Source organism: Castor canadensis, chromosome 9 (genome assembly GCF_047511655.1).
Source record: "Castor canadensis chromosome 9, mCasCan1.hap1v2, whole genome shotgun sequence".
Classification (NCBI taxonomy): Eukaryota; Metazoa; Chordata; class Mammalia; order Rodentia; family Castoridae; genus Castor; species Castor canadensis.
In genome coordinates, this window is record NC_133394.1 from 18,547,965 (window position 1) to 18,561,672 (window position 13,708).

Sequence of the window (13,708 nt, forward strand, 5' to 3'; positions counted from 1 at the left end):
AGCACTTAAGTTTTTACTTAAGAAACAAATTGAAATCATTTTGATGTTTAAGAAATAATTACCTGAATTTTTAATAATGCCATCAATTTTAACAAAAAGTATTTTCAACTTTTTCTGTAACGAATGTTGAAGACAGATAACTCAGTTATGCAAGCTGCTTTTCCAAAGTATTAATTAAAAACCAAATATTAAAAAGATAAAAATTTTACTTCAAGTTTTTACTATAGACTCACTAATCTTAATGAATACTTCATATTTGTGAGGGACTATGCTAAAGAACATTCATGAATTATTTCGTTTATTTTTGCAACCACCCAGGATACTACAAATTCCTATCCCCACTGTACAGGTGAGAAAGAAGTACTCATCCAAAAGGCCCTCACATAGCAAGTGAAAATATTGATCTTTTCATTTTTTAAGCCTGAACTAGGGCGTTTGAAAGTTTCTTTTAATTAGCTGACTATAAGAAAATAAATAACAACAGTTGAAGTTCAGAAGTTCAATTTCAAAAGCACACCAGTTTCAAATATTGCGAACCTTCACATAAATGCTATTTAACATGCAAATACTTCACTAAAGAAGAAAAGAGCACTTTAACCTAGTACTTTAGTCCCTAAGGATCCAGCTGAAAAGCCAGCCAGCCCTTGAACTTTATCAAGATAAATCCCTGGCACCCACTAATCAAGAGAGAGGATCTTCAAATGAGATAAGAGCAAGTACTCTGGCATGGGAATGAACACAACACCTTTCTTTTCACAAAGGCCCACAACCTGGCAGCCTTTCAGCAAGGTCTCACTCATGGAGCTGTTACTCAAAACTTTCCAGCTATTGCTTGAAGTTGATAGTTCTTAAGATATGAGGAGAGTTGTGATTTCTGACACAGCATTCCTGAGATAAATTCATGATCAGAAGGATGCTTTGAAATTCTCAAAGATATTTCATGGGTCCGTAACTGCATGAAAATTTTCAAAGGTATCTCTTGCTAAGAAGAGGGGTGGAAAAACAGAGCAGCTTCCAATCCCAGACAATGTGAAACGCACACCAGACATGAATGTTAAGTTCTACAGACATCCTGATTAAAATGCTATCATCAGATTACCTTTAATATTTCAATAAACTCCTTAAAATGTACTACCTAAGCAAGGTTTTCTAAATAAATTTATAATCTCACTTAAGCCATAGATTTAAACTTCAAAAATAGTTTAAAAAGAAGTAAATGCCAAAATATACAGAATTTTGGTCATTTATTAAAACTGACTATATTAATGATACATTAAATTTAAAAATCTAGTGACACAAATATTTTACTACTCATTCTAACATTTATACTTGTTTAAACAAATTTTTAAATTAAGACTATAAAAAACCTGGTAATTTACACTACTTCCCACCCGCAAAATATAGCTTATCATTACAGTTCATACTTTTTGAGGCATATGTGAACATGTATTTTTTAAATCCTAAATTACAAACTATTTCATCTAAAAATTTATCTTCAATATCATCTTACATTGATACACAGTGTTCTGCCCCTATCTCTTTAATAGTTGCATAATAGAGATTGAGTATCCCTTATCTTAAATGCTTGGGACCAAAATGTTTATGACTTTAAGATTTTTCTATTTTGGAATATTTGTATATATGCATAATGAGACATTATGGGACTCAGGTCTAAACATGAGACTTTTATGTTTCACATACACCTTTGTGCACATAGTCTACACATAATTTTATACAATATTTTTAGTGTGCCCATGTTTGAATACAACTCATCACATGAGATTAGGTGTGGAGTTTTCCACATGCTGTTCACACTGCTCAAAAAGACTCAGATGTTGAAGCATTTTGGATTTCAGATCGTCTGATTAGGGATGTTCAACAAGTATTTAAAATATGCAAAAATATAACACATGAAACTAAGCCTTCGAAGACTGGTAACTATAAAAACACTTATTTTCACTATTTTAAAGCAATGCTATGTAATGCTGCACAATACATCAAAGGGCACCCTACAGTCACTCTGCCCAGGTTAAAAATTCAGCTCTACCATGCACTAGCAGAAGAATGTAAGCTACTTACAAATTTCTTGCATTTCAGTTTCTTCATTTACAAAGTAGGGATAAATATCATATCTATCTCCCTTAAAAATACATTTCAAATAGACTACATTACAGAGTAAAAGCTCAACAGTTAATGTATTAACTTAAATATGAAATTTCTCTTGCAGAAATTTTTTGTACTTGTGTTATTTCCTCTATAAAAACTTACACAAGAAGTATAAAATATTTTAATTTTTAATTAATACTACCAGAGGAGATCCAAGATGGCAACTGGGACACAGCCGCAGACTGTGTGAGCTTCGTGAACCTTAGACACTGGAGACACACTTGGCTGAGGTAAAGCACAAGGGAGAGCTGAAACATCAGCACTCTGAACCCCTAGCTCATGGAAGGCTTCTCCACACCCCGATATACTAAAAGAACAGCTGGCGCTGCACACCAAGCCATGCCCCATAAGGTTGCAGAGCCGCTACTCTGCAGGCCTTGGGATATCTGATCCTTGGGCCTGCTGCTCAACCCTGCCAGGGCCGTGCGCCCACAAACTCCCACCTCTCAGAACCGCACAATCTCTGCCAAACGGAGCCCCTAAGGCCTACAAAGCTGGTGATCCACAGGCATTCACGATCTCTGCTCGCTGGGCCAGTGCCCCTAAGGCCTACACAGACCTGCACGAGCTCCGCCCTGCCAGGCCGTGCTCCTAAGGCCTGCCAAGCCGGGAATCCACAGGCATTCATGATCTCCCATGGGCAGCGCCCCTCAGGCCTACTTGGGCCAGTACGATCTCTGCTCGATCCACAGGCATTCACAATCTATGCCAGCGGTGCCCCTAAGGCCTGCCAAGCTGTGGATCCACAGGCACTAATTGATCTCCACTCTGCCAGACCCACGCCCTTAAGGCACCCAGGCCCTCACTCCAAAGGCCCACTAGATGGCCTCAACAATAGGCCTCCCCTGGCAGGCCCATGGGAACCCACCCACCTGTCACCCGCCACAGGAGGGTTCCATACCTGCCTAGGACACACACACAGGGCTAGATGCTGAAGGAGTAAAAGCAGAACTACTAAGACTGTTCCTGAACTGGTGATTTTTTTTCTATCTTGTTTTCCTTTTTATACAATTTTTTTTTGTTGTTGTTTGTTTGCCTTCCTTTACAGATCTCGCTGTCTGGTTTGCTCTTTGATCATCCACCATCTCTCCCTGCTGTTTATCATGGTACTCTCTTTTCATTGTTTCTTTTTTTCTTTTGTTTTTTCTTCTTCTTCTCTTGCTTTCTCTATATTCTCCTTCTTCCTTGATGTTGTTAGTCTCACTATTGTAACTCAGCTAACACTAAATTACATACAGTACATACAGTACCAAGTGCAAATACGGGAAGAAGAAAAAGGAATGGAAACCATTCTCCTCCAAAAAATAAATTAGTACAGGATTCAGAGGGAAACAGAGAAAACAGATATCAAGATCCAGAATCCAACAGAACAAAGATAAACTGTGCCAAAGAACCCACGGAAGCCCACAAAAACAACCTGAAAGAAGAAATCCTGTAAGTAATCACTGAGAATTTCATGGAGATGTTACTAGACATGGTCAACCAAAACGTACAAGAGGCACTCAAGAAATTCCAAGAGGACAAAAATAAAGAATATGAGAAAACACAAAAACAAATAAATGAAATTATAGGATCCCTAAATAAAAACCAAAATGAAAGAGAAAATACCATAAATAGAGAGATAAATGAATTAAGGGCAAAAATTGACAACATTAAAGAGGAACTGACCCACAACATGGAAAAACTCAGAAAAAAGAATGAAACAGAGATACAAAACAAAATGGAAGGCCATTCCAGCAGAATAGAACAAACAGAAGACAAAATCTCAGAACTTGAAGTTGAAATAGTAGTTAAAGGAAAAACCAAAGAACTATTAGTCAAACAACTCAAGACCTGTGAAAAGAATATGCAAGAACTCACTGACTCCATTAAAAGACCAACACTAAGAATCATGGGCATTGAAGAAGGAGAACAGGTGCAAGCAAAAGGAATGCATAATGTATTCAACAAAATAATAAGAGAAAATTTCCCAAATCTAGAGAATACTAGGCCCATTCAGGTACAGGAAGCCTCCAGAACACCAAACACACTTGACCAAAATAGAACTACACCATGACATATTATTGCTAAAACAACAAGCACAGAGACTAGTGAAAGAATATTGAAGGCTATGAGAGAGAAAAAACAAATAACATACAAAGGGAAACCCATCAAAATCACAGCAGATTTCTCCATGGAAACCTTCAAAGCAAGAGCATGGAGTGAGGCCTTCCAGACACTAAATGAAAATAACTTCAACCCTAGAATATTCTACCCAGCAAAACTATCATTCAAAATAGATGGAGCAACAAAAGTCTTCCATAATAAGCAGAAACTAAAACACGATATGACCACCAAGCCACCACTATAAAAGATTCTCCAAGGAATTCTGCACACAGAAAATGAAAGCAAACAAAACCATGAAAGGGCAGGCAATACAAAACCACAGGAGAAGAAAAGGCAAGAAAGTAGAGAGTAACACTGATTCAGCTATACACAGTCAAAGCCTTAAGCAATAAAGACAACTAAATGACAGGGATCACGACATACCTATCAATAGTAACATTAAACATTAATGGACTCAACTGCCCCATCAAAAGACACTGATTGGCAAACTGGATCAAAAAGGAAGATCCAACAATCTGCTGCCTACGTGAAACCCAACCCATTGACAAAAACAAGCACTGGCTGAGAGTGAAAGGCTGGAAGAAGATCTACCAAGACAATGGCCCCCGTAAATAGGCAGGGTAGAAATACTTGTATCAGATAAAATAGACTTCAAATTTACATTCATCAAACAAGATAACAAAGGATACTCTATACTACTAAAAGGGGAAATACACCAAAAGGAAATAACAATTATCAACCTACATGCACCCAACGTCAATGCACCCAATTTCATCAAACATACTCTGAAGGACCTAAAAACATATATAAACTCCAAAACAGTGATAGTGGGAGACCTTAATACCTCCCCTATAACCAATAGATAGGTCATCCAAACAAAAAATCAATGAAGAAATTCTAGAACTAAATTACACCATAGACCAAATGGACCTAGCTGACGACTACAGAATATTTCACCCAACAGCTGCACAATATACATTCTTCTCAGCAGCTCCTGGAACCTTCTCTAAAACTGATCACATCTTAGGGCACAAAGCAAGCCTCAGCAAATATAAGAAAACAGAAATAATTCCATGAATTCTATCTGACCACAATGCATAAAAACTACAAACCAACAACAAAAACATGCAAACAACTGGAAGCTGAACAACACATTGCTCAATGATCAATGGGTCATTGACGAAATAAAAGAGGAAATTAAAAGGTTCCTGGAAGTTAATGAAAATGAAAACATGACCTACCAGCACCTATGGGATACAGCAAAGGCTGTCCTAAGAGGTAAGTTTATAGCCATGAGTGCATATATTAAAAGGTCAGAGAATCTCAAATCAGTGATCTAATACCACAGCTCAAACTCCTAGAAAAACAAGAACAAGCAAACCACAAAACAAGCAGAAGGAGAGAAATAATTAAAATAAGGGCTGAAATCAATGAAATAGAAACAAACAAAAAAAATACAAAGAATTAATGAAAAAAGCTGTTTCTTTGAAAAAATAAAAAAGACTGACAGATCCCTGGCAAACCTAACTAAAATGAGGAAAGAAAAAACTCAAATAAATAAAATCAAAAACGCAAAAGGGGAGATAACAACAAACACCACAGAAATCCAGGAAATCATCAGAGACTACTTTGAGAGTCTATACTCTAATAAATTTGAAAATTTTGAAGAAATGGATAAATTCCTAGATACTTATGACCATCTAAAACTGAACCAAGAAGACATTAGTCACCTGGATAGATCTATAACACAAAACAAAATTGAAGCAGCAATTAAGAGTCTCCCAAAAAAGAGAAGTCCAGTACCTGATGGATTCACTGCTGAATTCTATCAGACGTTTAAAGAAGAACAAATACCAATTTCTTCTTAAACTGTTCCATAAACTAGAAAGGGAAGGAACACTGCCTAACTTGTTTTATGAAGCCAACATTACTCTCATCCCAAAACCAGACAAAGATACCTCCAAAAAGGAGAACTACAGGCCAATTTCCTAAATGCATATCGATGCAAAAATCCTCAATAAAATAATGGCAAACCGAATCCAACAACACATCAGAAAGATCACACACCACAACCAAGTGGGCTTCATTCCAGGCATGCAGGGGTGGCTCAGCATATGCAAATCTATAAATGTAATACAGCACATTAATAGAAGCAAAAACAAAAACCACTTGATCATCTCAATAGATGCAGAAAAAGCCTCTGGAAAGATCCAACACCACTTCATGATAAAAGCTTTAAGAAAACTAGGAATAATATCACCCTACACCAATATTAAATCAAAATGGATCAAGGATCTTAATATCAGACCACAAACTCTAAAGTTGAGACAGGAAAGAGTAGGAAATACTCTGGAATTAATAGGTATAAGTAAGAACTTTCTCAATGGAACCCTAGCAGCACAGCAACTAAGAGATAGCATAGATAAATGGTACTTCACAAAACTAAAAAGCTTCTGCTCATCAAAAGAAATGGTCTCTAAACTGAAGAGAACACCCACTGAGTGGGAGAAAATATTTGCCAGCTACACATCAGACAAAGGACTGATAACCAGAACAGATAGGGAACTTAAAAAACTAAATTCTCCCAAAATTAATGAACCAATAAAGAAATGGGCAAGTGAACTAAACAGAACTTTCTCAAAAGAAGAAATTCAAATGGCCAAAAAACACATGAAAAAATGCTCACCATCTCTAGCAATAAAGTAAACACAAATTAAAACCACACTAAGATTCCACCTCACCACTGTTAGAATAGCCATCATTAGCAATTCCACGACCAACAGGTGTTGGCAAGGATGCAGGGAAAAAGGAACCCTCTTACACTGTTGGTGGGAATGTAAACTAGTACAACCACTCTGGAAAAAAATTTGGAGACTACTTAAAAATCCAAACATTGATCTACCATATGATTCAGCAATACCACTCTTGGGGATATACCCAAAAGACTGTGACACAGGTTACTCCAGAGGCACCTGCACACCCATGTTTATTGCAGCACTATTCACAATAGCCAAGTTATGGAAACAGCCAAGATGCCCCACACTGATGAATGGATTAAGAAAATGTGGTACCTATACACAATGGAATTTTATGCAGCCATGAAGAAGAACAAAATATTATCATTCGCTGGTAAATGGATGGAATTGGAGAACATCATTCTGAGTGAGGTTAGCCTGGCCCAAAAGACAAAAAATCATATGTACTCCCTCATATGTGGACATTAGATCAAGGGCAAACACAAGGGGATTGAACTTTGAGCACATGATAAAGCGAGAGCACACAAGGGAGGTATGAGGATAGGTAAGACACCTAAAAAACTACATAGCATTTGTTGCCCTCAATGCAGAGAAACTAAAGCAGATACCTTAAAGCAACTGAGGCCAATAGGAGAAGGGGACCAGGAACTAGAGAAAAGGTTAGATCAAGAAGAATTAACCTAGAAGGTAACACACATGCACGGGAAATCAATGCGAGTCAGCTCCCTGTATAGCTATCCTTATCTCAACCAGCATAAACCCTTGTTCCTTCCTATTATTGCTTATTCTCTCTCTTCAACAAAATTAGACATAAGGGCAAAATACTTTCTGCTGGGTATCGAGGGGGTGGGGGGGAGAGGAAAGGGGTGGGGAGGGCCAGGGAGGGGATAGGGGAAGGGTAGAGAAATGACCCAAACATTGTATGCACATATGAATAAAAAAAAAAGAAAAGAAAACTAGGAACAGAAGGAATGTATTTCAACATTGTAAAGGCTATATATGACAAACCTACAGCCAATATCATAATTAACAGTGGAAAACTGAAACCATTTCCCCTAAAATCAGGAACAAGATAAGGGTGCCCACTATCCACACTCCTTTTCAACATAGTACTGGAATTTCTAGTCAGAGGAATTAGGCAAAAAGATGAAACAAAAGGAATACAAATAGGTAAAGAAACTGTCAAAATATCCCTGTGTGCAGATGATATGACCCAAAAGACTCTACCCAAAAACTCTTAGACATAATAAGCAGGTATAGCAAGGTGGCAGGATACAAAATGAACTTAAAAAAATCATCAGTCTTTCTATCCACCAACAATGAACAAACTGAGAAGGAATACATGGAAACAATTCCATTTACAATAGCCTCAAAAAAATCAAATACCTAGGAGTAAACTTAACAAAAGATGTGAATGACCTCTACAAGGAGAATTACAAACCCCTGAAGAAAGAGATTGAGGAAGAGTACAGAAGATGGAAAAGATCTCCCATGCTCGTGGATTGGAAGAATCAACATAGTAAAAATGGCTATACTACCAAAAGCAATCTACATGTTTAATGCAATTCCCATCAAAATCCCAATGACTTTATCACAGAGACAGAAAAAATCTACCCTAAAGTTCATTTGGAAACACAAGAGACCACTAATAGCCAAGGCAATACTCAGTCAAAAGAGTAATGCTGGAGGTATCACAATACCCAACTTCAAACTATATTACAAAGCAATAGCAATAAAAACAGCATGGTACTGACACAAAAACAGACATGAAGACCAGTGGAACAGAACAGAGGACCCGGATATGAATCCACACAACTATACCCACCTTATTTTTGACAAAGGGGCCAAAAATATATGATGGAGAAAAGACAGCCTCTTCAACAAATGCTGCTGGGAAAAGGGGTTATCCATCTGCAAGAAACTAAAACTAGATCCATGTCTATCACCCTGTACTAGTATCAACTCAAAATGGATCAAGGACCTTAATATCAGACCTGAAACTCTGAAGTTAGTACAGGAAGGAGCAGGAAACACTCTGGAATTAATAGGTGTAGGCAAGGAATTCCTCAACAGAACCCCAGCAGCCCAGCAACTAAGAGAAAGAATGGACAAATGGAACTTCATAAAATTAAAAAACTTCTGCACAACAAAAGAAATTATCTCTAAACTGAAGAGACCACCCACAGCGTGGGAGAAAATATATGTTAGCTATACATCAGAAAAAGGACTGATAATCAGAATATACAGGGAACTTAAGAAACTAAACTCTCCCAAAATCAATGAACCAATAAAGAAAGGGGCAACTAAACTAAACAGAACTTTCTCAAAAGAAGAAATTCAAATGGCCAAAAAAACACATGAAAAAATGCTCACCATTTCTGGCCATAAAGGAAATGCAAATCAAAACCACACTAAGATTTCACCTCACCCATGTTAGAATAGCCATCATCAAAAACACCACCACCAACATGTGTTGGCAAGAATGTGGGGAAAAAGGAATCCTCGTACACTGCCAGTGGAAATGCAAGATGGTCCAACCATGCTGGAAAAAATTTGGAGGCTTCCTAAAAATGTAAACATAGACCTGCCATATGATCCAGCAATCCCACTCCTGGGGATATACCCAAAAAAATGCAACACAGTTTACTCCAGAGGCAACCTGCACACCTATGTTTATTGCGGCACTATTCACAATAGCCAAGTTATGGAAACAGCCAAGATGCCCCACTACTGACAAATGGATTAAGAAAATGTGGCATTTATATGCAATGGAATTTTACTGAGCCATGAAGAAAAATGAAATCTTATCATTTGCAAGTAAATGGATGGAACTGGAGAACATCATTCTGCGCGAGGTTAGCCAGACTCAGAACACCAAAACTCGTATGTTCTCCCTCATATGCAGTCTTTAGATCTAGGGCAAGTACAGCAATGTTGTAGGATTGGGTTACATGACAAGAGGAGAACGTATACGGGAGGTACAGGGTTAAATAGAAAACCCAAAACATGAAAGCATTTGATATCCCCACTCCAGAGGAACTAATACAGAAACCTTAAAGCGACAGCGGTCAACACAAGAAGGGGATCAGGAACCAGTGTAAAGATCAGTTAGAGATGAATCAACTTGGGTTGTAACACATTTGTACATGAAAGCAATGCTAGGAATCTCTCTGTATAGCTGTCCTTATCTCAACTAGCAAAAATGCTATGTCTTTATTATTATTGCTTATTTCTACTCTTCAACAGAACTAGAGAACAGCGCAGAACAGGTTCTGCCTGGAAATGGAGGGGGTTGTGGGGGGGCTAGGAGGGAGAAATGACCCAAACAATGTATGCACATGTGAATAAATGAATAACTTAAAAAAAAAGACTGTAAAAAAAAATTAATACTATCAATCCCCCTCCAATAAACATACCCTTTCAACAACAGTATAAAAATTCTTCCTCATATTCTCCTTAATAATAGGTATCATTTCAAAATCGGTGCTCATTTTAATTAGGAAAAATTATCTTACTACACATTTCCTTCATTACTAGCAATAAAGACATCTTTACATATCAACTGTATTTCTTTTTATGAACTACCTGTTCCTGTCATTTTTCTAGCATATTAATCATTTTATTGATTTATTGGCATTATGTACAGATACTGAGAATACATCCTTTTCATCTGTAACACGCATTCTAAAACTCTGCATCAATACACACATACACATACGTCCCAGAAAACAGTGACTGAAAATCTCATTATACACAATAGCTAAGCTTACATTTATTACGTGATTTTTCTCATGCTACATGTATGAAGATTAATTTATCTTCAGTATCATTTCACATCAGCCCATACTATTCTGCCTTTTTTCTTTTTCATGGTAGTACAGTATTACACAAGTTAGAGATGAAGAACTTGTCCAAACTCACTAAGTGATATAGTTAAAATTCAAACCCAACTTTGATTTCCTACATTATAAAACCTATTTCTAAAAAATAAAAACAACAACAACAAAGATCAAAGAAAGATACACGAACCTGGCAACTACTTCCTCTATGTGGCCTTACATGCCATTTGCCTGAAACTCACATTCCCAAATTCATCGCTCCTGGTCATTTACCTAACTTCTACAGAGAGGGAGAAGAGACAAGATGACATGGGATGATGGCAAAAAGACTGTCCACTAAAGTTATATGTTCTTTCAAAGAATCTTAATTGCCACAGAAGTCTTAAGTTCAAAACCAAAAGATGAAGAAAAATGAAGAGAACAGGAGGCACAAAGAAATGAGCAAAGCCAGGCAGTGTGGGGTGCACCCATCACAGCTACTAACAAGGACAAGGCAAGAAAGTGCTTGAGTCCAGCTTCAATTATAAGGCTGGCCTGGGAAACATAGCAAGACCCTGTCTCAAAATGAATGACTAAATGAATCAATGAATGAAAGAAGACACTAAACTAACATTACTGCAAAATCTAACAACAATGTGAAACAGAACAAAACATATCCACAAAGGTTTAAATTATGACACCATGTCAAAAAACAGGAGTCCCACTGACCAAATCAGAGTCAATTTGAGCATAAAAAAAATAATAAAAATATTTTTAGATCATAAGTCATTGAATGAAATAGGAAACCATAAGCCCCCAAAATGAATGAACTGAAATGTGATGATGGAGTTTCATAGTATTTCTTCACAAGGAATACCTAACAGGAGAGAAAGAAATCTAGAAAAATACCATTTAAATTAGTGATCAGTGAGCTTCATAAACAATTAAATAAAACCATGTGCCACTTGATACGATGTATCATGAAGATACACTGTCACTTCTGTGACATTCTTGCCTAAAATGCATTAACCTAAACCTAATTCTAAGGAAACATTAAGTAAATCTAAACTAGGGGCCATTCTAAAACGGCTGAGCTTTAATCCTCCGAAGTGTCAAGCTCACTAAATTCAAGGAAAGAATAGGACCTATTCTTCCAGATTGAAAGAGAATAAACAGACACAGTAGTCAATACAACACATACTTCTTCTGAAGTAGATCTTTCTACGACAAAACGCTATTATTGAGACAACTGTTAAAAACTGGAAGGTGTTTGAAGATTAAAAGGATACTATCAATGTTAATTTCCTTATTTCAACAAATGTTCAAAAGCATGAGGAGCCACAAAAAGAAAAAAAGAAAGAAAAGAAAAGAAGAAGAACTCACACTAGCAGCTTAGTGGTTCAGGATAATGATGCACTTTTCTGTACATTAGTTTATTTCCGGATTTAAACAGTCAGGTAAAGATAAGGAAAGGTGCAGGAGGTGAATGTGGTAGAAATACTATGCACTCATGTATAAAAATGGAAAAGTGAGACCTCTTGAACTATTCCAGGAATAGGGGGAGGGAGGATAAAGAAAAATGATGGAGGGGGTGAATTCAACTATGATTTAAGAACTTTTATAAATGTCACAATGTACCCCCAGTAAAAAATATGATAATAATAAAAAGAATATGTTTAATAATTAATATATGTGTTAAAGTAGAAACTAAGAAAATTTTGTACTATATAAAGAAAATGTTTAGGCAAATTTGCAAAGTTTCTAAGGCAGCAGGATGAACAAGGTCAGGAACCTACAGTCAGCATTCTCAAGCTGTTAGAGCTCTGAACACCAATTCCTGAGGGGTTGGAATCCAGATTCCACTTTTTAATACAGGGACCTAGGGAGTGATGGGTAACCATTTTAACTAATTCCTAAGTGGTATCCAAAACAAACAATAAAAGGTATTTTACATAAAACTTGCCAATGCCATATTAAAATTATTTTTTTTAAATAATGTTAGTGGTATGGAAATAAAATATGAAATGCTGTATAAATCATGCATTTTATAAATTAGATCAAAATATCCCATTCTAACATCGAAACTATAAAATTTAGCAAATAAACTGAATTCTAGTTTATCATTTAAAATTTGCAAATGTTAGTGTAGCAAAACAAAAGAGTATTTACAGTACCTGTCAAAAGACCTGAACTGCACAGGCTGTTCAGCAGACAGATCGCCAAGAGCACCAAGACAGGCTGGTGGCAGAAGGGCAGGATCCACTATGACACCATCTGCTGGCATATGAACCAAGCTTCGGAGAATGTCCTTCACGTTGACACTTTTCGAAACTGGAACCGATGATGTTGCCTTGTTACCCAACTCATTTCCTCCATCATTTTTGGCTTCCTGAGATTTGTTGACTTCTAATGACAGAGTGCACAGCACCTCACTGACAGCATCTGGGCCTGCAATGACACTTGGTGCTTCTGGAGGAGCTACAGATACATGGCTTCCTAAGCCAGAGGCTGTTTCCTCCCGAAGGCCCAAGTCCCTCCTTCCAGTGGATGAGGTGCTTTCCACAGATTCCTCCACAGATGATAGAGTTACAGGGTTGAATGCTGCTGGTGTGTTTTCTACATCTTACCCAGAAACAGAAGAAAACAGCAAATTTTAAAATTTAGAGCTAATTTTTAAAAGGCCTACTTGGTCCCAACAATCATCAGTATTTTAAATTATGAAATATGTGTCAAAAGCAAAAAGTAATGACATAATAAATAAATCAAGTGAATATACCTATAATCAAAACAGATGGTATTATAAAATACATGACTATAAAATACCTTTAAAAGCTTTCCATGACACACCAATGGGTAGCAACA

At 36.9% G+C, this 13,708-nt stretch overlaps 1 protein-coding gene across 6 annotated transcripts in view; it reads right to left on the reverse strand.

Moving 5' to 3' along the window:
- The window catches only part of Lrba (LPS responsive beige-like anchor protein), a 615,537-nt gene that overhangs the window by 460,374 nt on the left and 141,455 nt on the right, over window positions 1-13,708 (reverse strand). For all 6 annotated transcript variants that reach the window (XM_074041265.1, XM_074041269.1, XM_074041267.1 and 3 more), the window contains one exon: window positions 13,021-13,468. In XM_074041265.1, coding sequence (XP_073897366.1) covers window positions 13,021-13,468 — 448 coding nt within the window. The remainder of the gene's footprint in view (window positions 1-13,020; window positions 13,469-13,708) is intronic.